This window comes from Papio anubis, chromosome 20 (genome assembly GCF_008728515.1).
Source record: "Papio anubis isolate 15944 chromosome 20, Panubis1.0, whole genome shotgun sequence".
NCBI classification, from domain to species: domain Eukaryota; kingdom Metazoa; phylum Chordata; class Mammalia; order Primates; family Cercopithecidae; genus Papio; species Papio anubis.
This window is the reverse complement of record NC_044995.1, coordinates 19327068-19353733: the sequence shown is the minus strand read 5'-3', so window position 1 is coordinate 19353733 and position 26666 is coordinate 19327068. Positions and strand designations below refer to the sequence as shown.

Here is a 26666-nt window from a genome sequence, read left to right as displayed (position 1 = left end):
CGAGAAAGAAAAACACCCACGAGTCTGTTACACAATGTGTTCCGCAACGAACACTTACATAACTTAGGATTCATCACTATCAAAATAACTACGTATTATGTTGCTTTATCATTCAATTTGTTGGCACTATACCTAATCCACAGTAACAGGATTATTACAACATAATACATCTTTCTATGAAGAATTTGCAACAGTGCCCATTGTCGTTTTCATGAGAAGGCTTTCTCCTATTCACCAAAATTGACTCGGTTCCTGTCAGCAGCCATGAGCCATCCCCTGGCGACATTGGGATGGTGACAATGTGGTGAAGGGTCCCTGCCTATCTGTAGTGCCTTCTTCAGGGGCCCTTTCCCAGAACAGCCAAGTGTGTGACATTCTTGATGTGGTTGCTGGCCAATATACATATTTTTCTGCTGCATGCATGCAACAGTGTACAATCAGACCGTTCCCCAGTGGGGCTTTCCCACACTGTTTCTCTCAAGCATGGCTTTCTGCCTGATGGACACTGAACACTGATTTCTGAACAAAGCCTTTCCTACAGATGCCACACTTGTGGCTTCTCTGTCTCCATGTGTTTGCCTGATGCCTATTTAAATTTGACCTGTCAGTAGTGCCTCCTCACACTCAGCACACACACAGACAAGGCTTCTCTCCGTGTGGAATTCGCTGATGCACTTGGAGCTGTGATTTTTTAGTGAAAGACTTCCCACAGTCACTGCACTCTGTATGGTTTCTCTTCCAGTATGAATTCTATGATGTGTAATCTCAACTCTTGACTTCTTGTTTAGTGCCCTTCCTACATTCAGAACAAATGTAGGGGCTTTCTCCGTATGAGTTTCTCTTTCTGGTGCTGAGATTTGACTCTGCTACTGTAAAGGCTCTACCACCTGGGTACACACACATAGGCTTTCTCCAGGAATTGGCTGATGCACTTCACAGGAGCTGAGACTGAGGTAAAGGGATCTCCCACAGTCACTCTAGAATTCATAAGGCTTCTCTCCAGTATGAATTCTTTGATGAGTAATAAAGTTTGATCATGGATGGAAAGCTCTTCCACACTCGGTGCATACATAGGGTTTCTCCCAAAAGGAATTTTCTGATGAACAATGAGCATTACTCTGGTTGAAGGCTTTCCCATTATCTGCAGGTGGGCATTCATACTGTCTCTCTCCAGTATGAATTTTCTGGTGCATATTGAGGTGTGACTTCTGAGGAAGGCTTTTCCACAAGTACTGCATCTACAAGGCTTCTCCAGCATGATTCTCTGATGCAATCAAGCCCGACCAGCCAAGGAAGCCTCTTCCACGGTACCATATAAGATTTCTCCTGTATGAGTTTTCTGATGTGTAATGAGATTTGACCATTGCAAATGCCTTCCCATACATTTATTGCACATATAGGGTTTTTCACCTGTGAATTCATTCTATGAACATGGAGTTGTGACTGAAGCAAACAATTTCCCACAGTGACCACATTTATAAGGTTTCTCTCCAGTATGAACTATTTGATGTGCAATCAAATGTGCCTTCTGAATGAAGGCCAGTCCACATTTCATGCATACATATGATTTTTCTCCTGTATGAATTCTCTGATGCACTGTGAGTGCTGACTTCTGGAGGAAGCGCTTCCACAGTCACTGCATTCACGGCTCCAGCGTGAATTTCTGATGAATAATCAACCTGACCTGTAGGTAGCTGGGCCTTCCCACACTCAGTATATAGAAGATTTCTCTACTTTGTCCTCTTCTTGGCGCGAATGAGGTTGGAATTATTGTCAGGAAGACCTTCCTATATTATTCGGTACATATATAGGGCTTCACTCTCGTGTGAACGCGTTGATGGACCTGAAGTTGTGACTTGGAAATGAAGGATTTGCCACAGTTACTGCACTCATATGGTTTTTCACCAGTATGAATTCTTCGGTGTGCAATCAAATGAGTCTTCTGGATGAAGGCCTGTCCGCATTCAATACAGATGTAGGATCTCTCGCCTGTGTGGATTTTCTGATGCATCTTGAGTGTGGACTTTTGTGTGAACGCTTTGCCACAGTCAGTGCATTCATGGTGTCTCTCTCCAGTATGAATTTTCTCATGTATACTGAGATCTGAGTTATAAGAGAAGCCTTTCCCACATTGGCTGCATTCATAGAGTTTCTCTCCGGTATGAATTCTCTGATGTCTGAAGAGAGACGACACTTGAAAAAAGGATTTTCCACATTCATTGCATTTAAAGGGTTTCTCTCTCATATGGGTTTTCTGGTGTATAATAAATTCTGGCTTCTGTACAAAAGCCTTCCCACATTCAATGCATACATAGAGCTTTTCTCCTGCAAGAACTTTCAGGTGTACTTTGAGCTGTGACTTCTGGGTGAATATCTTTTCCAATTCAGCGCATTCATAAGGTTTCTCCCCGGGATAAACTTTTTGTGGTTGAGAGGATACTTGTTTATAAGTGAGGATTTTTCTACACTGATTATGGTCCCATAATTTCTCTCCTGTTGGAATACACTCATGGTTAGTATAGGAAGACATTTTATCATTTGGTAATCTTTTTAACATTCTTTGAAGCATTATTTTTATTATGACTGTATAAATCTAAATTATGCTTTAAACTATTTCCAAATGAGCCACATTGATGGGGTCTTTTGGGAGGAGAAATGATGTTTGAGTTCACATGAATTATTTTTCTACTATCCTTATAGTCATAATGCCTCCTTGTTATCAATATTTTCTTGATGAAAGCAACATCATTTTGATATTTATTTTCTCCACTGATAGCTCTCTATTTGTCACCAATCGTCACAATTATTCTAGACTAAAATAGAATCTCACATTACTTTCATCATGCCCTTTTCTTTCAGTATGGAAAGAAACCTCTTCAAAGATTCCCTGCTATAAGGTCTGAAACCTAAACTCCTCTGCTCAAATGAGAAACAGGTGATTTCAGTTCAAAGAGCAGCTAGCAGAGGCTAGGGGGTATGGTACAAATGACTCATCCAGGCTGAACACAGAGAAAAGGGTGACGGTGAGTAACATGAAAAGGAAGGTGGTGATAGTGTTGATAGGAAACATTCTGGAAAACAATTCAGCAGTTAGAGGAAATAAACTAGATGAACAGATAACACCATGGACAGATGTGGAAAAAGTAAGGCAAAAAACACTATATATACCACAGCATCATTCAGATAAACTAATGATCCAAACTCTTAATTCACTTACAACATGCATGAAATCAAAAATGTTTCCATCAAATAAAACAGTGGCTTATGACAGGCAGAAAAATGGGTGTGGGGGAAACAGAAAAAGGAATAAATCAAAAAATAAATAAGAGAGAATCCTGACCCAGACTCATGACGATAGTGTGTCTTAAACTGAGGCCTATGATTCAACTCAAACCTCATCACGTAAACTATAAAAATAAAGCAATCAAAATCAACAACAAAAACGAACCCTGGTCAATGTGGAATCACTCAAGCACCATCAGGAAGAAAGGTCAGGAAGGGCGATTAATCATGTTAAACACAGCAGAAAGATAATCCCAAAGATTAAGTAACAGTGACCCCCAAGTCATCAGCTTATCCAGGCATGAAGGACTGGGAAGAAGTAAGAAATTTCATGGCCACTCCTCTGCAGAAAACAAAAAGAGAGGCTGATTGGACAGAAAGCTCTGAGGCACCTCAAAGTTAAAAAAAAAAAAAAAAAAGGAAAGAAAGAAAAGAAAAAAAGAAAAGAAATAAAGGTGACTAGCAGTAGTGGGATTGTGTGACACAGAGTAACTTTGAAACAAAGCAGATCCGTGAATGTCTGAAGGTAAAAGAAAAACCCTAGGACTATGGGGAATGTAGGGGAAAAGAAGAATGTTAAAGAAACTGAGTATAACCAAGAAAGAAAGATCTCTTAATTCTCCTAAATAAATGAAGCAGACTGGCACATGATTCAGAATCCACAAAGCCAAAGAAGAACACTGAAGTGACAAAGGTCAGCCAGGCTCAGTGGCTCATGCCTGTAATCCCAGCACTTTGGGAGGCCGAGGCGGGTGGATCACTTGAGGTCAGGTGTTCGAGACCAACCTGGCCAACATGGTGAAACCCTGCCTCTACTAAAAATACAAAAATTAGCTGGGCATGGTGGCTGGTACACACCTGTAATCCTATCTACTTGGGTAGCTGAGGCACGAGAATTGCTTGAACCCAGTAGTTGGAATCTGCAGTGAGCTGAGATCATGCCACTGCACTCCAGACTAGACAATACAGCCCAGGCTGTGACTGAAGCTGTGACAAAAAAAAAAATGACAAAAGTCATCCAGGGAGAATGCATTTAGTGATCTGAGAGGCCAAGGTGCATCAAGCAATACAAAAACATTCAGAACTTTCCAGAAAAAGCATCTTAATAGTATGCCAAGGGTGTTGGTGTTTCTCAAGACAGCTGAGATTTCCTCCCATCACCCATCTACCCAAGTCACACTCGCTTCACTCACCTGGGCAGCTTTGACGTGGCCTCTCACCCTGCAGTGCCCATGGTTCCTTTCCTTGCTCCAACATGTCCACCTCTGCTTCAGGAACTTGATACCCTGTTCATGGGAAATGATAAAGGTCTGGGTCCAGCTAATTGTTTTTCAGGGCCCAGCCAATAAACTCTTATTCTTTGATGAAGATTTTTTCTTCAGAAAAGTAACCATAACTTTTCAGGGTAATATTCTGAGTGCCCTAAACAAATAAAGAATCCTAGACAAATCAAGGACAAAATCATCACCTATTTAAGATGCAGACAGCATTCATCAATGAGAATGGAAGCATTCTCAGTGAGGCCTCCTTTCAGAAAGGGGGGTGACTGTGCTTACCCACTGAGAGCAGGTGGCTGTAGGTCTCCAGCATCACATCCCGGTACAGATTTCTCTGAGAAGGGTCCAGGTGCCGCCATTCCTCTCTGCTGAAATCGATAGCTACATCCCTGAAGGACACTGATCCCTGTAAGGGCACATTCCTGTTCAATGTGCATAGTCAGTTCAGGGGGTTGGAGAGACTATATTTAGGAATATGGAATACGGTTCTTGTTGTTTGAAATTTACATTCTCTCTTTAAAAACTCACTCCCATTTCTCTAATACTTTATTATGAAAATTTTCAAACATACAATTTAAAATAATTGTACAGTAAGAAATGTGTACCTACCACCTAGAATCTATCATTATTAACACTTTACTTGCTTTATCATACATCTAAGCCATTCTTTTATCTATCCATCTTGCTTCTTTGTACATTTCAAAGTAAGTTGCAGATGACACCACACTTCCTCCTAATACTTCTTTTTTTCTTGAAACAGAGTCTCGCTCTGTTGCCCAGGCTGGAATGCAACGGCATGATGTCGGCTCACTGCAACCTCTGCCTCCCAGGTTCAAGCGATTCTCCTACCTCAGCCTCCCGAGTAGCTGGGATTACTGGAATGCACCACCACGCTCAGCTAATTTTTTAATTTATAGTAGACACAGGTTTTGCCATGTTGGCCAGGCTGGTCTTGAACTGCTGACCTCAGGCGATTCACCCGCTTCAGCCTCCCAAAATGCTGGGATTACAGGCATGAGCCACCGCGCCCAGCCTCTCCTAATACTTCAAAATGGAAAGCATGAACTAGGGTGTAAAACTTGTTGACCTTTCTTAGGTAAAACTGACATACAATTAAAAGGACCATGCCGGGCGCGGTGGCTCAAGCCTGTAATCCCAGCACTTTGGGAGGCCGAGACGGGCGGATCACGAGGTCAGGAGATCCAGACCATCTCTAAGCTATGTTTTAGTTTCCTAGCAACTGGATGAATAACCTGCGATACACTTTCTGATCAGTTTAGGACGAGCCCTTATGCTAGCCCTGGGAACACAGAAATAATGTGTCCAATCTTCTAGCAACTTAAAAGACGTGGAAAATAGGCCGGGTGCGGTAGCTCAGGCCTGTAATCCCAGCACTTTGGGAGGCCGAGGTGGGCGGATCACAAGGTCAAGAGATCGAGACCATCCTGGCTAACACGGTGAAACCCCATCTCTACTAAAAGTACAAAAAATTAGCCAGGCGTGGTGGCGGGTGCCTGTAGTCCCAGCTACTCGGGAGGCTGAGGCAGGAGAATGGCCTGAACCCGGGAGGTGGAGCTGGCAGTGAGCTGAGATTGCGCCACTGCACTCTAGCCTGGGCGACAAAGCAAGACTTGTCTCAAAAAAAAAAAAAAAACAAGACTTTGAAAATAAATTAGAAAATAAACAAATAAATTTTTAAAAAATGAAGTTTTTTAAAAAAGAAGACATAACAAATTCATTAAGCTATTGGAAAGCAGATGCCTTATGTGGAACACACTGAGGGCCCAAAGAAACAAAAAGTACATGTTACATGAGGGAGTAAGTTTACATTCCATAGAGTTGACGAATTTAACTTGGAAGATACAAAGTGTAACCCAGAATATGGGGTGAGGGGGACAATGCCCAGAAAAGACGAGAATAAAGGGTCTAGAGATAGAAAAATACACTACAAGTTTAGGGAACAGCAAACAGGTTTATATAAACGGAGAGAAGTCTGCCTGATGTGTCAGAAAAGCAGTATAGGAAAAACAGTTTGGTCAAAGTATGGAATTTTTACTTTCAGTAATGGTAATTAAGGTAATCAGATTTATATCTAAATGTTTTTTAAAGTTCTGTATTACAGGATAACCAAACAGTTGGTGAGGAAAAGCTCTTTTTTATTTTTTCAGACAAGAGTCTCACTCTGTCACCCAGGCTGGAGCGCGGTGGTGCGATCTCGGCTCACTGCAACCTCCACCTCCTGGGTTCAAGCAATTCTGTGCCTCAGACTCCCGAGTAGCTGGGATTACAGGCACCTGCCACCACACCGGGCTAATTTTTGTATTTTTAATAGAGACAGGGTTTCACCATGCTGGCCAGGATGGTCTCGATCTCCTGACCTCATGATCTACCTGCCTCGGCCTCCCAAAGTGCTGGGATTACAGACGTGAACTACTTTGCCTGGCTGGAAAAGTTCTTTATAGAATGATTCTAGCTAATAAATAAAGAAGTTAGGATAAAATTAAAATACCACCATGTAAAACTACTAATGAAATAACGGGGCCAATAATCATTAATGGCTGTTGGAATGTTTCAGTTGAAAGGCTGAGGGAAGTGTACAATGGACAGATCAGCTAGTAACATCTGCATCCACGAACCAGCTCTCGTGGGCCTGCTGACATGGCATAGTAATTAATTTCATTACACTACGTATGAAGTATTCTTGCCAAAAAATAAAATCCAAACCCCTATCTCACCAAGCCTCCAGATCTAACAAGCCATTCACAGGAGTGGGAAGGAGAGTGAAACATACTGAACAATATGAAGACCAAGACATCAGCTAAATTCAGAAGGTAGCAAATGACCCACTTCTTCAAAACATTAATTACAAGAGAATGGACATGGAAGGGAATATTTTCTTTATTAATAGAGACTTAAGAGCCATACTAACTGAATGCGACTTGTGGACTTTCGCTCCTAATTAAAATGAACCAATCTTAAAAACATATTTATGACAATTTAGAGAAATGCAAATGGTGGGTATTAGATGGTATCAAGGAATTACTGTTATTTTGTTGTGTGACATTAGCTTCCTGGTTATGCTAAAGAAAAAAGAAAAAAGGAATTCATATCTCTTTGAGACATGTATCAAGGCATTTTTAGACGAAACATGTTTTTTTTAGATTTGCTTTAAAATAATCTAGCTGCTGAATGGGAGGTGGTTTCAGATGAAGTAAGAATGGCAGAATGGGCCAGGTGTGGGGGCTCATGCCTGTAGTCCCAGCACTTTGGGAGGCCAAGGCAAGTGGATTGCTTGAGGTCAGGGGTTTGAGACCAGCCTGTTGGAGAAACCTCATCTCTACCAAAAAATACAAAAATTAGCTAGGTATGGTGGCAAACACCTGTAATCCCAGCTACCCAGGAGGCTGAGGCACGAGAATCACTTGAACCCAGGAGGCTGAGGCACAAGAATCACTTGAACCCAGGAGGTGGAGATTACAGTAAGCTGAGGTCGTGCCACTGCACTCCAGCCTGGGCAGCAGAGCAAGACTCCAACTCAAAAAAAAAAAAAGGGCAGAATGTTGATAACGACTGAAACTGGGTGACAGGGACAATCAGTGAAAGGAATCTTTATACTATTATCTTTACTTTTGCATATATTTAATTTTTTCATAACAAAATGCTTATTGAAAACAAAATACATGATCCTCCAAATTAAAAAAATCTAACTTGGAATTGCACAATTAAAGGAATGTCTATTACCACATGGAGCTATATACATTTAAAGAAAGTATACTAGAGACTTGAATATCCCTCCCTCACCTTAGCAATTTATCAAAATACTAGACAGGACATCATCAAGGTTATAGAAAAGGCAGCTGCAACAAACAACAGTAGAATGCACATTCTTTTCAAGCACCCATAGAAAAGTGAGCATGATAAACCATATCCTAGGCTGTGAAATAAACCTCAACAAGTTTATAAGAATTAAAACAATACAAAGTATGTTCCACAAGGGAATCAAACAAAAATTAATACCAGAAACAAAACAGAGAAAATCGCCAAGCAAATGAATAAATAATAAATAAAAACAACCTTGAAAACCCACAAAATATTTGAAAATTAATAGCACTCTTCTTTAATGACCCACAGGTCAAAGAAGACATCACCAAAATAATATTTAAAATACATAGAGTTCTATGTATAGACAGTAAAAACACAACCTATCAAAATCTGTGGGATGCAGGCAAAGCAAGGCTGAGAGGGAAATTTATAGTATTAAAGGATTACATTAGAAAGGGAAAAAGCTACAAATCAATAATGTATGCTTCTACCTCCAAAAACTAGAAAAAGAGGCCAGGCATGGTGGCTCACTCCTGTAATCCCAACACTTTGGGAGGTCGAAGCGGGAGGATTGCTTGAGCCCAGGAGTTCGAGATCAGCCTGGGAAACATGGCAAAACCCCATGTCGATCAATAATACAAAAATTAGCCAGGTGTAGTAGTGCGCGCTTGTGGTCCCAGCTATTTGGGAGGCTGAGGCAGGAGAATTACTTGAGCCTGGGAGGGCAGAGGATGCAGTGAGCCAAGACGGCGCCACTGCACTCCAACCTGGGCACCAGAGCCAGACCCTGTCTCAAAAATAAATAAATAATTAATAAACTAGAAAAAGAAGAGCAAAAGAGCTCAAAAGCAAGCAGAAGGAACTAAATAATAAAAAGTAGAAATCAATAAAACTGAAAACAAAAGATAGAAAAATCATTGTAACACAAAACAGTTATTAGAGAACAAAATAATAAAATCGACAAATTCATTGATTGGTCTATTAGTCAACCAGACCGGCAAAGATAAAAAGACATCAATATTAGTAATAAAACAGTAAATATCTTTATAGATGTAGCAACCATTTAAAATACAATGAGAAGGCCGGGTGTAGTGGCTCAAGTCTGTAATCCCAGCACTTTGGGAGGCCGAGGTGGGTGGATCACAAGGTCAGGAGATGGAGACCATCCTGGCTAACACAGTGAAACCCCATCTCTACTAAAAAAAAAATACAAATAATTAGCCAGGTGTGATGGCGGATGCCTGTAGTCCCAGTTACTGGGGAGGCTAAGGCAGGAGAATGGCGTGAACCTGGGAGGCAGAGCTTGCAGTGAGCCGAGGTCGCGCCACTGCACTCCAGCCTGGGCGACACAGAGACTCCGTCTCAAAAAACTAACTAAATAACTAACTAACTAAATAAATAAATAAATAAAACAAAATACAATGAGAAAAATAAACACTCCAAGCTAATAAATCCAATAACTTAGAAAAAATAAGCCAATTCCTCAAACATCACAAACTACCAAAACTCAAACCTTTGAAAATGGATAAGATGAACATCTTATAACCATTACATTAAGTTAAATTTATAATTTAAAAGTTCCTGAAAAAGAAATCTCTAAGCCAGATAGTTTTGCCAGATAATTCTTCTTTTTTTAATTCTTTTTAATTTTATTTATTTATTTATTTTGAGACACGATCTTGCTCTGTCATCCAGGCTGAAGAGCAGTGGTGTGACCATAGCTCACTGCAGCCTCGAACTCCTGGGCTCAAGCGATCCTCCTGCCTCAGCCTCCTGAGTAGCTGAGTCTACAGGCACATGCCACCATACCCAGCTTTTACCAGAGAATTTATCGAACTTATAAAGAAGAATGTGTCATTTTTACATAATCTCTTCCAGAAAAGAGAAGGAACACTTCCAAACTAATATATATATGTGTGTGTGTGTGTGTGTGTGTGTATATATATATGTTTTTTTGTTTGTTTTTATTTTTTTAAGACGGAGTCTTGCTCTGTCACCCAGGCTGGAGTGCAGTGGTGCGAACTCAGTTCACTGCAAGTTCCGCCTCCCAGGTTCAGGCCATTCTCCTGCCTCAGCCTCCGGAGTAGCTGGGACTACAGGCGCCCACCACCACACCCAGCTAATTTTTTGTATTTGTAGTAGAGATGGGGTTTCACCATGTTAGCCAGGATGGTCTCAATCTCCTGACCTCGTGATCCGCCTGCCTCGGCCTCCCGAAGTGCTGAGATTATAGGCATGAGCCACCGTGCCCAGCCCCAAACTAATATTCTTAAGTCTGGTATCACTCCAATGTCAAAATCAGACAAACACAGTAACAACAACAACAACAAAAAAAACCACACACACACACACACACACACAAACTACATATCTCTCATGAATTTAAATGCAAACATTCCCAACAAAATGTCAGCAAATTGAATTCAAGAATCAGTAAAAAGTATCATGTACCACAATAAACTGGAATTTATGGGAGAACTCTTTGTACTGTATTTTCTAACTCCTTATGTATCTATAATAATTTCAAAATAAAAAATTGAAATATATATATTACTTAAAGAAAGATTATTTTCAAAACATATATAACATTTGGGAATAGACAAGACTGGAAGATCAGAGACTCATTGCACAATTGATGAGAGAGAATATAAATTGTAATTGACCCTGAAACAACACAGGTTTGAACTGTGTAAGCCCACAGACACATGAATTTTTTTCAATAAAAGTTACACAGTGTGCATGCCTCTCCTGCCTCCCCTTCCACCTTCTCCACCTCTTCCACGTCTGCCACCTGAGCCTGCAAAACCAAACCTTCCTTTTCCTCCTACTCCTCCATCTGCTCAATGTGAAGATGACAAAGATAAAAACCTTTACGATTATCCACTTTCGCTTCATGAACATTCAATATAAATATCTTCCTTTTGACTTTCTTAATAACATTTTTTCTCTGGCTCACTTTTTTCTAAGAAAGAAAAAGTCGTATGTATGAGCAGGTCTCTGAATTCAGGAGAGGGCATGAGCACGCAGGAAGAACTTGGAGAGAGAAATGTATTAAAGATACTTGTGATCATTAATATCTGAAAGTTTTTTTTTTTTTGAGACGGAGTCTCGCTCTGTCACACAGGCGGCAGTGCAGTGGCGCAATCTCGGCTCACTGCAACCCCTGCCTCCAGGTTCAAGCGATTCTCCTGCCTCAACCTCCAGAGTAGCTGGGACTACAGGCACCAGCCACTATGCCTGGCTAATTTTTCTCTTTTTAGTTGAGATGGGGTTTCACCATGTTGGCAAGGCTGGTCTTGAACTCCTGACCTCAGGTCATCCACCCATCTGGGCCTCCCAAAGTGATGGGATTACAGGCATTAGCCACCACACCCAACCTAAAAGTATGATTCTTAAAAGCTACTTTTTAAATTTATTCATTTAATTGTGTTCATAGATCACAATTTGTTTCTTTGTGATGTGTGTTGATTCGTTTATGAGGCTTAGAACATCTCCATTTATTAAAAGGAAGGCTTATACACTGTTGGTGGGAGTGTAAATTAGTTCAGGCCTTGTGGAAGACAGTGTGGTGACTCCTCAAAGACCTAAAGACAGAAATACCATTTGACCCAGCAATCCTGTCACTGGGTATATACCCAAAGGAATATAAATCATTGTATTATAAAGACACATACCCACACATGCTCTCTGCAGCAGTATTCACAACAGCAAAGACATGGAATCAACCTAAATGCCCATCAGTGATAAACTGGATAAAGAAAATGTGGTGTATAATACACCATGGAATACTACGCAGCCATAAAAGAGAATGAGATCATGTATTTTGCAGGAACGTGGATGGAGCTGGAGGTGATAATCCTTAGCAAACTAACGCAGGAACAGAAACCAAATACCACATGTTCTCACTTATAAGTGAGAGTGGATGAGAACACATGGACACAAAGAGGGGAACAACACACACTGGGGCCTTTTGGAAGATGGAGGGTGAAAGGAGGAAAAGGATCAGAAAAAATAACTAATGGGTACTAGGCTTAATACCTGGATGATGAAAGTCAATACAACAAACCCCCATGATACAAGTTAACCTATGTAACAAACCTGCCCTTGTACGTATACACTTAAAAGTTAAAACAAAAAGTTTCCTATATACCTGAAATGAATATGCATGCTCTAATTTTCTCTTCATCATACACTTGCATATTCATACCCTACACACACTGAACCCCCAGACCCCAAAACTCATGTCATCAAAAAATGTAATGGGGAATCAAGACAATGTCATGTTAGGCTGGAATGGAGTTTTGACACCTCACCAAATGATCTTACACAAACAGTTTGTCAGGAAGAAATCTCCTCATTCAAAGATAATAAACATCTGACGTACAAAGATGCTATGAGTAAAAAAAACAAGAGAGGAGATTAGGAGGAATACACTAGAAATAAATTGACATACAAGAGAAGAAATCATATCCTCCATGAATTCAAGGAATTCACTAAAACAATTAACTACTTATGGAAAAACAGACTAAGAATATAGTGATATAAATTTCTGAAAAACAAATGAACAGAACTCAGTAAGAAAAAAAAAAATGCAACACAAAAATAAAAGTCTCCCTGAAAAAAAATGAAAAGACCCTGCAAAAACAAAAGGTGGCAAAGAGCAGATTAAGACAAGTAAGCAACATGAGATGGAAATAAAGTTTTTTTTAAAGAAAAATAGAAAAAAAAATAAAAGGAGTTTAATAAAAATATCCAATGAACAAAAGAATACTTGAAGTGGCACTATAGAACTGTTATCATTATTCACAGTACAAATTTAATAAATACTGTTTTAAAGAGTAGATTCGAATATTTAGTTCAAGAAGTTAAAGTTATAAAGATGACACACACCAAAAAAAACAAAAAGGAATCCAAACACTCCAAATTACATGGAAGACACACAGAAACAAAGCACAAATATAGAGTATATAGTGAAAGATTTATAAAATAGCAACATCAGAAGCATGACATAAAATGCATCTTTCCAAAAAAAAAAAAAGCACAAGAACTCCAAAGGATGACATTAAAAAGATGACCAAAGGCATATCTGGAATTGCCAACAGAAAAGAAATAAGAGCCTCCACCTTAATATTAGATAGGGCTGAATTGTAGGGGAAAAAATATTAAACAAGGACACAATGTGAAATGAGTTTCAGATGCTGTATTTACTATCAGTGCACCAAACTACATAGCATCAAAATTTATAAACAAAAACTATAGGAAAAAGGCCGGGCATGGTGGTTCACTCCTGTAATCCCAGCACTTTGGGAGGCCGAGGCGGGCGGATCACGACATCAGGAGATAAAACCATCCTGGCTACCACAGTGAAACTCCGTCTCTACTAAAAACACAAAAATTAGCCGGCCTCGTGGCAGGCGCCTGTAGTCCCAGCTACTCGGGAGGCTGAGGCAGGAGAATGGTGTGAACCCGGGAGGCGGAGCTTGCAGTGAGCCGAGATTGCACCACTGCACTCCAGCCTGGGCAACAGAGCAAGACTCCATCTCAAAAAAAAAAAAGAAAAAGAAAAAGAAAAGAAAAAACCTATAGGAAAATATAGAAAGAAATACATTTGTGGTGGGAAACTTTAAATAATTTCTCTCAGCTCCATGAGACAAAGTAGAAAAAAATGAGTACTACTATAAAAACCTCATAGCTATATATCTTATTGATAAGCTATCAAATTTTTTTCAAGTGCCTATGCAACAATCCCAAAACAAAACAAAAAACAAACAAAAAAATACCCGTAATAATCTCTCTAAAAGTAAATTTCTCCAGTGCTGCAATCCTAATCTTATTAAAAGTAAAGTTTTTTGTTTTTGTTTTCAAGACAGGGTCTCACTGTCATCTAGGCTGGATGTAGTGGCAATGTCGTGGCTCACTGCAGCCTTGACAGGCTCACACAGTCCTCCAATCTCAGCCTCCCAAGTAGCAGGGATCACAGGCGCCCTGCCACCACACTCAGTTAATTTTGGTTTTAGTTGTAGAGACAGGGTCTCACTATGTTGTGCAGGCTGGTCTCAAACTCATGGGCTCAAGCAATCCTCCCGCCTCAGTCTCCCAAAGCACTGGAATTACAAGCGTGAGCCACCACACCTGGCCAAAAGTAAAGTTAAAAAATGAAAATCTTAAAACCTAGAAGTAAAATGTGGTAAATGGTAATTAAAGATTTGGTGGGGTAATGTTCTAGAAATTCATCCTTTTCAGCCAGGCGCGGTAGCTCACATCTGTAATCCCAGCACTTTGGGAGGCCTAGGCAGGTGGATCATGAGGTTGAAGTCGAGACCATCCTGGCCAACATGGTGAAACCCCATCTCTACTAAAAAAAATTACAAAAAACAAACCTGGCGCGGTGGCTCACGCCTGTAATCCCAGCACTTTGGGAGGCCGAGGTGGGTGGATCTCGAGGTCAGCAGATCGAGACCATCCTGGCTAACATGGTGAAACCCCGTCTCTACTAAAAATACAAAACATTAGCCAAGTGCAGTGGTGGGCGCCTGTAGTCCCAGCTACTTGGGTGGCTGAGGCAGGAGAATGGCGTGAACCCAGGAGGCAGAACTTGCAGTGAGCTAAGATCCTGCCACTGCACTCCAGCCTCGGCGACAGAGCGAGACTCAGTCTCAAAAAAAAAAATTAGCTGGGCATGGTGGTGCGCGCCTTTGGCCCCAGCTACTTGGGAGGCTGAGGCAGGAGAATTGCTTGAACCCAGGAGGCGGAGGTTGCAGTGAGCCAAGATCGCCTCACTGCACTCTAGCCTGACTACAGAGCAAGACTACCTCTCAAAAAAAAAAAAGAAAAAAGAAAAAAGAAATTCATCTTTTTCATTTAGATTTTTTTATTCATTTGCATGAGATAAATTATTTTGCTAAATTATTTTAGTACAGTTTTGCTGTATACCAGAGCTTCTGATATATAGATAGCATTTTTATTGTTTTTGAGATATTTTACAATTTTAGTTCTGACTTTGACTTTGGAGTGGGTTGCTGAGAAAATAGCAGTTGTTTCACTAGTCCCAGTAAAAACCTACAAGGCTATTGTTTTCTTCTACTCTTCAATGCAGTTAGTTAACATATTTGACTTCTGAATCTATCTTCATAATTTCCAGTTCTTTCAGGCATCAAGGTTAACACTGTAAACAAAATAAAACAAAAACCAAAAGCAAGGTTGAGAATAATTTTAGATATTATTCTTTACCCAAAACTTCAGCATAATAACCAACTGTAAAAACGCATGACCTTTCCATTATTTTTTACTGTGTTGGAAATGCTGAATCAACATTTTAATTTCTTCAAGGACTTTGAACCATTTATTCCTACCAATTATATCTACTTTTTGTAAACTTTTATCCTTTTGTTTATACTTTCATATTTTTGGCATGACTTTATATAATATTCATTTATGATTGTCTGAATCTTAGATATGGAAGTAACTGTTCCTCCTGTTTTGTTACATTCTTTTTTTTTTTTAGTCTAACTCTGTCTTCCAGGCTGGAATGCAGTGGTAAGATCTCGGCTCACTACAACCTCCGCCTCCCAGATTCAAGTGATTCTCCTGCCTCAGCCTCCCAAGTACGTGGGATTACAGACCTGCACTGCGGTATACCCCACTAATTTTTATATTTTTAGTAGAGATGGGGTTTCGCCATGTTGGCTAGGCTGGTCTCGAACTCTTGGCCTCAAGAGATCCACCCACCTCAGCCTCCCAAAGTGTGAGCCACCATGCTGGCCCAGTCTTTTTTTTTTTTTTGAGATGGAGTCTCGCTCTTGCTGTGTCGCCCAGGTTGGAGTGTAGGGGAGTGATCTCGGCTCACTACAATCTCTGCCTCCTGGGTTCAAGAGAGCCTCCTGCCTCAGCCTCCTGAGTAGCTGGGACTACAGGCGTGCACCACCACACCTGGCTAATTTTTGTAGTAGAGACGGAGTTTCACCATGTTGGCTAGGATGGTCTCGGTCTCCTGACCTCATGATCCACCCACCTTGGCCTCCCAAAGTGCTGGGATTACAGGTGTGAGCCACTGTGCCCAGCCACCCAGTCTTTGATTATTTAGATATTTACTCCTTTTTCTTGATTGTTAACACATAAAAGCAACTTGTGTTTCTGTCAAACTCATACCTTAGGTTTTTTTTTTTTTTTCCAAACGTCCAGGATTCCGAAAAGAAGCAATTAAATCTATAGTTTTTCCCCTCTATCCACAGGTTAGCCTTGGCACACAAACTTAGTTTATTTATTTATAAGACAGGGTCTCACTGTGTCACCTAGACTGGAGTACAGCGGCATGATCTTAGCTCACTGCAATCTCCACCTCCCAGGCTCAATCGATCCTCCCATGTCAGCCTCCCAAGTAGCTGGGACTACAGGCCTGCACCACCACACTTGGCTAATTTTTGTATTTTGTAGAGACGGGGTTTACCATGCTGCCCAGGCTGGTCTCGAACTCATGAGCTCAAGCAATTCACCCACTTCAGCCTCCCAAAGTGCTGGGATTACAGGCATGAGCCACCACACCCAGCTTACCACACAAACTTTAAAATGCACTACTTTATCCAAATGGCTTTTTTTTTTTTTCATTTTTTTGTTTGTTTGTTCATTTGTTTTTTGACACGGGGTCTCACTCTGTCGCCTGGGCTGGAGTGCAGTGGCACAATCTCGGCTCACTGCAACCTCTGCCTCCTGGGTTCAATTCTCCTGCCTCAGCCTCCCGAGTAGCTGGGATTACAGGCGCCCGCCACATACCCAGCTAATTTTTTGTATTTTTAGTAGAGACGGGGTTTCACCATGTTGGCCAGGCTGGTCTGGAACTCCTGACCTCATGATTCGCCCACCTCGGCCTCCCAAAGTGCTGGGATTATAGGCATGAACCACTGCGTCTGGCCCCAGATGTTTTTTAATTGTGGTAAAAATACACATAACATAAAAGTTGCCATTTTAATATTTTTAAGTGACCAGTTTAGTGGCATGAAGTACATTCACATTGTTGTGTAAGAACCTTTTACTTTTTATTTTTATTTTTATTTATTTTTGAGATGGAGTCTTGCCCTGTCGCCCAGCCTGGAGTGCAAAGGCTCAATCTCAGCTCACTACAACCTCCACCTCCCAGGTTCAAGTAATTCTCAGCCTCAGCCTCCCAAGTAGCTGGGATTACTGGTGCATGGAACCATACCCGGATAATTTTTTGTACCTTTAGTAGAGATGAGTTTCACCATGTTGGCCAGGCCGGTCTCAAACTCCTGACCTCGTGATCCACCCACCTCGGCTTCCTGAAGTGCTGGAGTTACAGGCGTGAGCCACTGCCCCAGGCCTTACTTTTTATTTCTAATTTAATGCTCTTAGAAAACAGAATCAAGGTCAGGCATGGTGGCTCATAACTGTAATCCCAGCACTTTGGGAGGCCGAGGTGCGTGGATCATGAGGTCAGGAGATGGAGACCATCCTGGCTAAAACAGTGAAACCCCATCTCTACTAAAATACAAAAAATTAGCTGGGCATGGTGGTGCACGCCTGTAGTCCCAGGTACTTGGGAGGCTGAGGCAGGGGTATCGCTTGAACCTGGGAGGCGTAGGTTGCAGTGAGCTGAGATTGCGCCACTGCACTCCAGCCTGGCAACAGAGCAAGACTCCATCAAAAGAAAAAAAAAAAAAAAAGAAAGAAAGAAAACAATCAGTATGATGATTTCTATTTGTCTGCCTTTAGAGTAGTGTACTAAAATGGCCAATAGTATATTTAATGATTTCTGTTCATTTTTACTTAATGTAACTTAAGATACATTATTACTTTGATAACTTTTATTTGTATATTATTCCTTTTGTAAATATGAACCATCCTCTTCATCACTTTAAGTGATTTTTACCTTAAATTCCTCATTCCTTTTGACCTATTCCTAAATTGCATCCCTAGCTTTCTTTTGGCTCATTCCTTTATTTTTAAATGAGGATAAAAGCAGCCCCTGACCGATGAGAGTTAGCCTGGCACTATCAGTTAAACCTCAGTTTTGCTAGAAGCTAGCCTGGCAGGGGCCAGCTAACTCATGGTGTTCTCCATGGCGCTACACAAAAATAATCTCTTGGGGCCGGGCGCGGTGGCTAAAGCCTGTAATCCCAGCACTTTGGGAGGCCGAGACGGGCGGATCACAAGGTCAGGAGATCGAGACCATCCTGGCTAACCCGGTGAAACCCCGTCTCTACTAAAAAATACAAAAAAACTAGCCGGGCGAGGTGGCGGGCGCCTGTAGTCCCAGCTGCTCGGGAGGCTGAGGCAGAAGAATGGCGTGAACCCGGGAGGGGGAGCTTGCAGTGAGCTGAGATCCGGCCACTGCACTCCAGCCTGGGCGACAGAGCAAGACTCCGTCTCAAAAAAAAAAAAAAATCTCTTGGAACACCAACAGCAAACAAGACCAATCTCTAACCACCATGGTAGAAGACAAAATCAAGAACACTCTGTCATTGTACTTGAGCACAGGCAAAAATCAAATCTTCTTCAAACCACAAAAGTAAAAGTCTCCTTACTCTGCCTAAGAAAAGTGACTGCCAATTATACCTTTACCAATTACAACTTTTGCTTCAATCTACCCTTCGTATCTTCTAGATATCTTCTAGATAAAAATGATTAAGATACCCAATCATAAAATTTCCCAAAAAGAACAGAAGTACAGGTTCAGTGAAATTCAGCTAAGATTCTTATTATCTGTGACTAAAACCCTGAAATGAAATTCTACTATGACCTATACATGCAACAGAAAGGCATAACAATGTCTACTGCTACATAGTTCATCATATAATCTGTATTTTACCAAACAAATATTTAAAAAGCAATGTGTGAAAATTTAGTCTACTATGGCACCTTTTGTGAAATAGAAAAAAATGTGTAGCTGGTTTTACTTGTTTACAAAACTAAGCAATCAAATAAAAAGAATAAACCTGGTCCTCTATGTTGAGAAACATGGGGGTAGGTGGGGAACGGAGGTGGGTCAACCACAGATTCATGTTTCCCCTGAATTTGTTTCCTATAACACTTTCTTTTTTTTTTTTTTTTGAGATGGAGTCTTGCTCTGTTGCCCAGGCTGGAGTGCAGTGGCCGGATCTCAGCTCACTGCAAGCTCCGCCTCCCAGGTTCACGCGATTGTCCTGCCTCAGCCTCCTGAGTAGCTGGGACTACAGGCGCCCGCCTCCTTGCCCGGCTAGTTTTTTGTATTTTTTAGTAGAGATGGGGTTTCACCGCATTAGCCAGGATGGTCTCGATCTCCTGACCTCATGATCCGCCCACCTCGGCCTCCCAAAGTGCTGGGATTACAGGTGTGAGCCACTGCGCCCAGCCTCCTATAACACTTTTCAGGGTGTGTTGCCTTTAAATATATTTCTAATGGCTTTTAATTTTTATTTTTTACTATTCTTCCCATTTTACCAACAATATTTTTGAACTAAGTGTATATGTTCCCTATTCAAAAAACTAAACTTTCCTAATACACTATCACAATATCTCCAGAGGTATAAGAAATAAAATTATACTCATGAAATAAGAACAAGATGCTAATCAAAAAGAATATTTAGAAAATAAATTACAGTTATTAAAAATTAAAACGTTGAATTAAAATGTTGATACTGGTAATGAGAAACTCAAAAGAAGAGCTGGAAGGTAAATGTGACAAAGCTTCCTGAAAAAGAGAGCAGCAAAGAAACAGAAAACAGTAGAGGGGAAAAAAAATGGAGAACCAATATCCAAAAAACAGATATTAAAAAAAAAAAGAAAAAGAAAATATTTGTGTTTGAGGAGACAGTTTAGGAAGAAACAGATAAATACTTTGAAAATCCCACAGAAAAGTGACTTCTAACCAGGAAAATCTATCCACAGCCCAAAGATCAATGTAGTGTGATGACAAAATAAACAACAGTTTTTCTTGACAATGCACCTCTCCACTGTCACACAGGTGGCCTCCAGAGGTGAAGACATTACCCACGTGTTGCTCATTCTCAACAGGGAGATCAAGATTTGTTTCAGGAGCAGCAGGTCTTAGAGTCCAGCTGCTTCCTGTGGCCCAGCTGCCTCCCTCAGTCATGAGGTTCTAGTGACAGATCAGAGCTTTCTACTCCTGGATTGAATTTCCACCCCCTGGGACTCCTCTTCCTCACCTCACAGGAGCTGCCATGATCCTCTGGAGCCAGGGCTGAAGATTTCTGAGATGAGGTCCAATTAGCTGGCATGGCCACACTGGGTCTCAACCCTTTTTCTCTAGGGTGTGTGAAGCTTGGCAGTCATCTGTGAACTCAAGCAGAGCTGCTCTGAAGAGGTAGGCTGGAGTCTGGAGGAAGATCTGGCCCAGGAGCTCCCCAGAGACACCCAGAAATCTGGAATGACAATGTTCCCATAGTCAGTCATTTAATATTCACCACATAAGCACTTCCTGGATACATCAAGGTGCAGGTCCCTGAGCTAAAAACCAAAGCAGTGGTTCTCAAACAGGTACGCATTCAAGTTACCTGGAGGACCTGTTAAATGAAACACAGTTAAAAATTCTCAGCCCTACTCCACAGTTTCTGATTCAGTAGGTCAAAAGTAGAACCCAAGAAGTTTCATTTCTTTTTTTTTTTTTTTTTTTGAGACGGAGTCTCGCTCTGTCTCCCAGGCTGGAGTGCAGTGGCCGGATCTCAGCTCACTGCAAGCTCCGCCTCCCGGGTTCACGCCATTCTCCGGCCTCAGCCTCCCGAGTAGCTGGGACTACAGGCGCTGCCACCTCGCCCGGCTAGTTTTTTGTATTTCTTAATAGAGACGGGGTTTCACCGGGTTAGCCAGGATGGTCTTGATCTCCTGACCTCGTGATCCACCCGTCTCGGCCTCCCAAAGTGCTGGGATTACAGGCTTGAGCCACCGCGCCCGGCCAAGAAGTTTCATTTCTAACCGGTGCCCAAGAAACGCTGATGCTGTCACTACAGGGACCACACTTTGAGAAGCAGCGCTGTGGAGAACATAAAATTTAACAAAATCTGTGATAGGTATTAGTTACAGTGAAATATGGGAAAAGTCACGAGAGATGGAGTAACATCACTGCAGATTTTTTGAACTGCAGCTCTACCACTTTTCACCTATGAGAACAGAAGTTTCTTCACTCTTTTTTGAGACGGAGTCTCTCTCTGTTGCCAGGCTGGAGTGCAGTGGTGCCATCTCGGCTCACTACAACCTCCGCCTCCCAGGTTCAAGCAATTCTCCTGCCTCAGCCTCCCGAGTAGCTGGGATTACAGGCATGTGCCACCACACCCAGCTAAATTTTGGTAAAGATGAGGTTTCACCATGTTGGCCAGGATGGTCTCGATCTCCTGACCTCATGATCCACTCACTGCGGCCTCCCAAAGTGCTGAGAATACAGGCATGAGCCACCGTGCCCAGCCATTTCTTCACTTTTAATTTCAGAAATGAGGATGAAAGGCCGGGCGCGGTGGCTCAAGCCTGTAATCCCAGCACTTTGGGAGGCCGAGACGGGTGGATCACGAGGTCAGGAGATCGAGACCATCCTGGCTAACATGGTGAAACCCCGTCTCTACTAAAAAAAAATACAAAAAAATTAGCCGGGCGAGGTAGCGGGCGCCTGTAGTCCCAGCTACTCGGGAGGCTGAGGCAGGAGAATGGCGTGAACCCGGGAGGCGGAGCTTGCAGTGAGCCGAGATCGCGCCACTGCACTCCAGCCTGGGCGACAGAGCGAGACTCCGTCTCAAAAGGATGAAAATGCTGATCTCAAAGTTACAAAAATTAAATGAGATAATACTTGTAAAGTGCTCAACACCTCCCTGGCACACAAAAATCATACAATACATATTAGCGATTACCATGCATTATCAGATATTAAAACAATATAAAAACAATGTAATAAAAACAATAAATATACCAGACAATATTGATCTATATATGTGACAAAAGTGGTATTCAAATGAGTGTGCATAAGACATTCATTGCATAAATGGCAGTGATATAACTGGCTGGCCACCTGGAAAAAAACAAACTAGATCTCCATCACACACTATTCACTGTAAGCAAATGCCAGCAGGACTGATCACTTAATTACGTGTATTTGTGAAATCCCAAAGATTATTGAAATAAATTTTAGAAGTATATATGTGTATAACACTGTGGTGGGCTGGGAGGGATCTTATTACACATAAGAGGAAACACAGACGCTATAGCAGAAAAATCAGATACTTTTGATTAGATGATATTTCCTAATTTTATGTTAAAATATACCACAAAAAAAAAAGTAGGACAAAAGATATGAAAATTCACAGAAAAGGAAACAAATGGCAATTAACCAAAAAGATGCCAACTTTAGTAAATGGAAAATGCATCAGAGCAATTAGATATAATTTTCTCTCAAAATTTTAAAAACTTTTAAAATGCAACAATATCCATTGCTGGAAAAGCATTTGGGAAAATGAGTTATTTTATAAATTGTTGGTAGAGCTTGAATTGTTATATTTTGAGCTACTTAGTCATATCTATAACGTATTAAAAATGCACATAGGCCGGGCACGGTGGCTCATGCCCCTAATCCTAGCACTCTGGGAGGCCGAGGCAGGTGGATCACTTGAGGTCAGGAGTTTGAGACTAGCCTGGCCAAAATGGTGAATCCCCGTCTCTGCTAAAAAATACAAAAAATTAGCTGGGCATGGTGGCACACGCCTGTAATCCCAGCTACTCTGGAGGCTGAGGCAGGAGAATCGCTTGAACCCACTAGGCGGAGGTTGCAGTGAGCTGAGATCGCGCCACTGCACTCCAACCTGGGCGACAGAGCGAGACTCCATCTCTAAATAAATAAATAAATAAATAGCCGGGCGCGGTGGCTCAAGCCTGTAATCCCAGCACTTTGGGAGGCCGAGACGGGCGGATCACAAGGTCAGGAGATCGAGTCCATCCTGGCTAACACGGTGAAACCCCGTCTCTACTAAAAAATACAAAAAACTAGCCGGGCGAGGTGGCGAGCGCCTGTAGTCCCAGCTACTCGGGAGGCTGAGCCAGGAGAATGGCGTAAACCCGGAAGGCGGAGCTTGCAGTGAGCAGAGATCCGTCCATCGCACTCCAGCCTGGGTGACAGAGCGAGACTCCGTCTCAAAAATAAATAAATAAATAAACAAATAAAGTGCACACAATTGTTCCTAATAATATAATTTCACATATATAAAGCAGAAAAAGAAGGAAGGACAAATGGACAAAGAACCTTTCCAGAGTGACTACTTTACCTTCCTCTAATGTGAGGAGACAGATTTTTTTAATATATGCTTAATTAATATCTATAACAATACAATCAGAGAACATAGTACACCGTTTTTATGTAATAGATGTGACATTCATGAAAACTGTCCACGAACTAGGTCATAAGGCAACTTTTCAATTTGAGCATTAAACAGACATTACTTAAAACAAACAAGGAACTTCTAAATAACTCATGGATCAAAGAAAAAAAAACACTTAGATTTGAACAATTTTTTATACAAAGATTCACCAAAACTTGAGAATTTTTATATTAAAGAAGACTGAAAATTAAAACGCTGAACGTTCAACTCAGGTTAGAAAGCAAGCTGATTACAGTCCTCACCGATCACCATAGCTGACCCTACAGGCTCTGTCACTGACCACAGACTCCCATCACTGACCTCCAAACCTCTATCACTCATCTCCAAGAGCCCCATCAATGACCCGAGAAATCCGTCACAATCAACAACGGACGCCACAGAACCCCATCACCGAACCCTCAAAACAATCTCTAACTCCACAGGCAACCTCGAAACCCCCTATTACTGGCTCCACAGAAACCCCAGTCGTGACCAACCAAAATCACCTCAAAGATTTCTCGGTATTGGGATATGAAAATACTCCTGACACCAGCGGCAAAAAAGCCTTGGAGGACCGCTTCCACTTCCGGTCCGACTTCTAGCACCTCCCCTTTGTAGGCTGTTGATATGGCGCATGCTCTGAATAAACTTAGAAGCCAATTTTAGCGAACAGTGAACAGGGCGCAGACACAGCGCACAGTTTCCGTAATGTGGCGCTGTACGGCAGAGAACATGGCCGCGCCTTTGTGGTATTTATTCGTGTGGGCCGCCATCTTGGAAGCATATCCGTTCCGTAGAACAGAGGAATTGGCCGCCGGCAGGGTTTCCTAGAGCGAGGCAGGTATAGTTACATAGGACGCTGGATTGTGACCCTTGTCTGACTAGGCTTCTACTCTGGAGGAGAAAGTTACTGGAAATGTGGGTCTGGCGCTGTATGTTGTATTTAGAAAAGCTAAGTTACCCTTCTGAATACAGGACACTGAGGATAATAATTACCTGCTGGAAGAAACCACCAGGGAAAAATCACCAAGAGAAGAGGATCCTGGGAGAAACCACAGGCAGATGATAGGAGGAATCAGGATAGTACAGTCCACTTTTTAGAGATGCCATTCAGGGAAAAGGTGGAAAGGTCACTATGGGAGTCATCTCTTGAGTGAAACCACCCTGAAAGTCTGAGAGACATCTGAATGAGTAATAGGCTGCAGGAAGGGTGGTACAACTTTTAATGGGAGAAACCACTTTTGGAAATAGGGTAGAAATCCGAGAGTATTAATACAATCCTCTCCTGGGAGATACCACCAGAGGAGGGAGGAGAAGTCCACGCGTCCACTTCTGAAGGGCTAAGTTGGGTGGGAAAGTGAATAGAGATTTGAATTACGCATTACCCTCCACACTAACTACCTCAAGTGCAACTATAGTAGGCAGCAATAATAACAACACTAATAGTCTTTAGTATGGCCAACGTGTGACTAAAAGCACCTAAAGAAAACTGTTTTCATTTACCTTGAAGTTAAAATATAATTAATAACAATCGCCTTACCATGTCAGTGAAGCTTTAAATGCAGTCTCTGACCATTAGCTTCTCCTCTGTGGAAATTCTGAAGCTGCTTAACACCTCTTTACTCCCGTTTTTGGAGGATGTGGATGAGGAGTTGTAAAGATATAATTCCTTTCACTTGGTGAACTCCTAAACATTATTCACAGCTCAGCTTCTGACAGGAAGTTCTACCTGACAGTGGTGGGATGTTATCTACCCAATGTGTTCAGTTCCAGCAGGTGGGAAACTTGTTTTCAGGGAACTGAACCTACACTCATGTGGGCATGCTGGATGCCTTCAGACCAGTTATGTCTGTCTCTGGGACTCGGCTTAAAAATATGTTTAGAGAATTAGACTCTGCTGATCTCAGGTTCTCTTTCTTCTCCCAAAGGATGGTCTAAGAAAACATCTGTGGAAGTCCATTAGTGAACACACATTTCTACCACGGGCCTAAGAATTACTGTTGATTTTGTCAGTAATGCAGTTCTGTTAAAAAGAAGATGACTTATCTTTTAGGGATTCATGTGGAAATATTTATGGGTGGAATAATATTAGCTTTAAAAACTTCACTGAGAAAAAAAAAAAACTCCACTGAGAAGGGGTATATGGTATTGCAAAAGAAAATGTTGACAAATGTTAAAGCCGGGTGATAAGTAGACAGAATTCATTATAATGTTCTCTTCCATAGTATTTGTGTGACAATTTCATGGTAAAATTTTAATTTAAAAATAAAGGAATTAAAAACATTTACAAGGAAACATCAAGAAGACAGCAGGTATGGTCATAGTGTTAGGGAAGCAGAAACCTAAGAGACCCAGAGTGACACCATTTTAAGTTCAGCTCCATCTTGAGACTAGCAAGGCACATTCACTGCAAGTCACAAATCATGGTCCTAACATGTTTACAGTGAAGGAAGCATCCCGGTAATGCCTGCAAGGACAAACTTCTAGAACAACAGAAAGTCCAGATGTCCAATACCCATAACAATAAATGCTTTCAAGATCATTATAGTTATACTTTGATGTACTTACACACTAAAATTTTAGGGATAGTTTTCTTTAAATCAATAGAATAATAAATTTTGTCATAATGTCAGGCCACCCACGCATAGGCACAGCTTATTTCAGTCTTTACATAGACAAGACCCCTATATAAGAAAAACTTAACGGATGTTCCTCCACTTGCTTTCTGAGGACACCCTACTCTGTTGTGGAATGGCTTTCAATAAAGTATCTCTTCTCACTGCACTCTACAACTCACCTGGAATTCTTTCCTGCATGAGATCAAGAACCCTCTTTTGGAGTTTGGACTGAGATCCTTTTATTTCCATAACAATAGTATTATACAAACACAGGCATACCTCAGGGATATTTAGGGTTTGGTTCTAGACCACTACAATAAAGC

The 26666-nt window shown here is 41.5% G+C and overlaps 1 protein-coding gene across 1 annotated transcript; it reads right to left on the bottom strand.

Moving 5' to 3' along the window:
* Window positions 1–477: 477 nt before the first annotated feature.
* On the bottom strand, window positions 478–24712 carry LOC101004664 (zinc finger protein 585A). The gene is given in 12 exon segments (XM_003915420.5): window positions 478–723; window positions 726–797; window positions 799–887; window positions 890–1213; window positions 1216–1626; window positions 1629–1646; window positions 1649–1775; window positions 1778–2493; window positions 4476–4568; window positions 4839–4965; window positions 20540–20755; window positions 24232–24712. Coding segments are annotated over 11 exon segments (2295 nt in total). The 5' UTR covers window positions 20612–20755; window positions 24232–24712.
* Between the last annotated feature and the right edge of the window lie 1954 nt (window positions 24713–26666).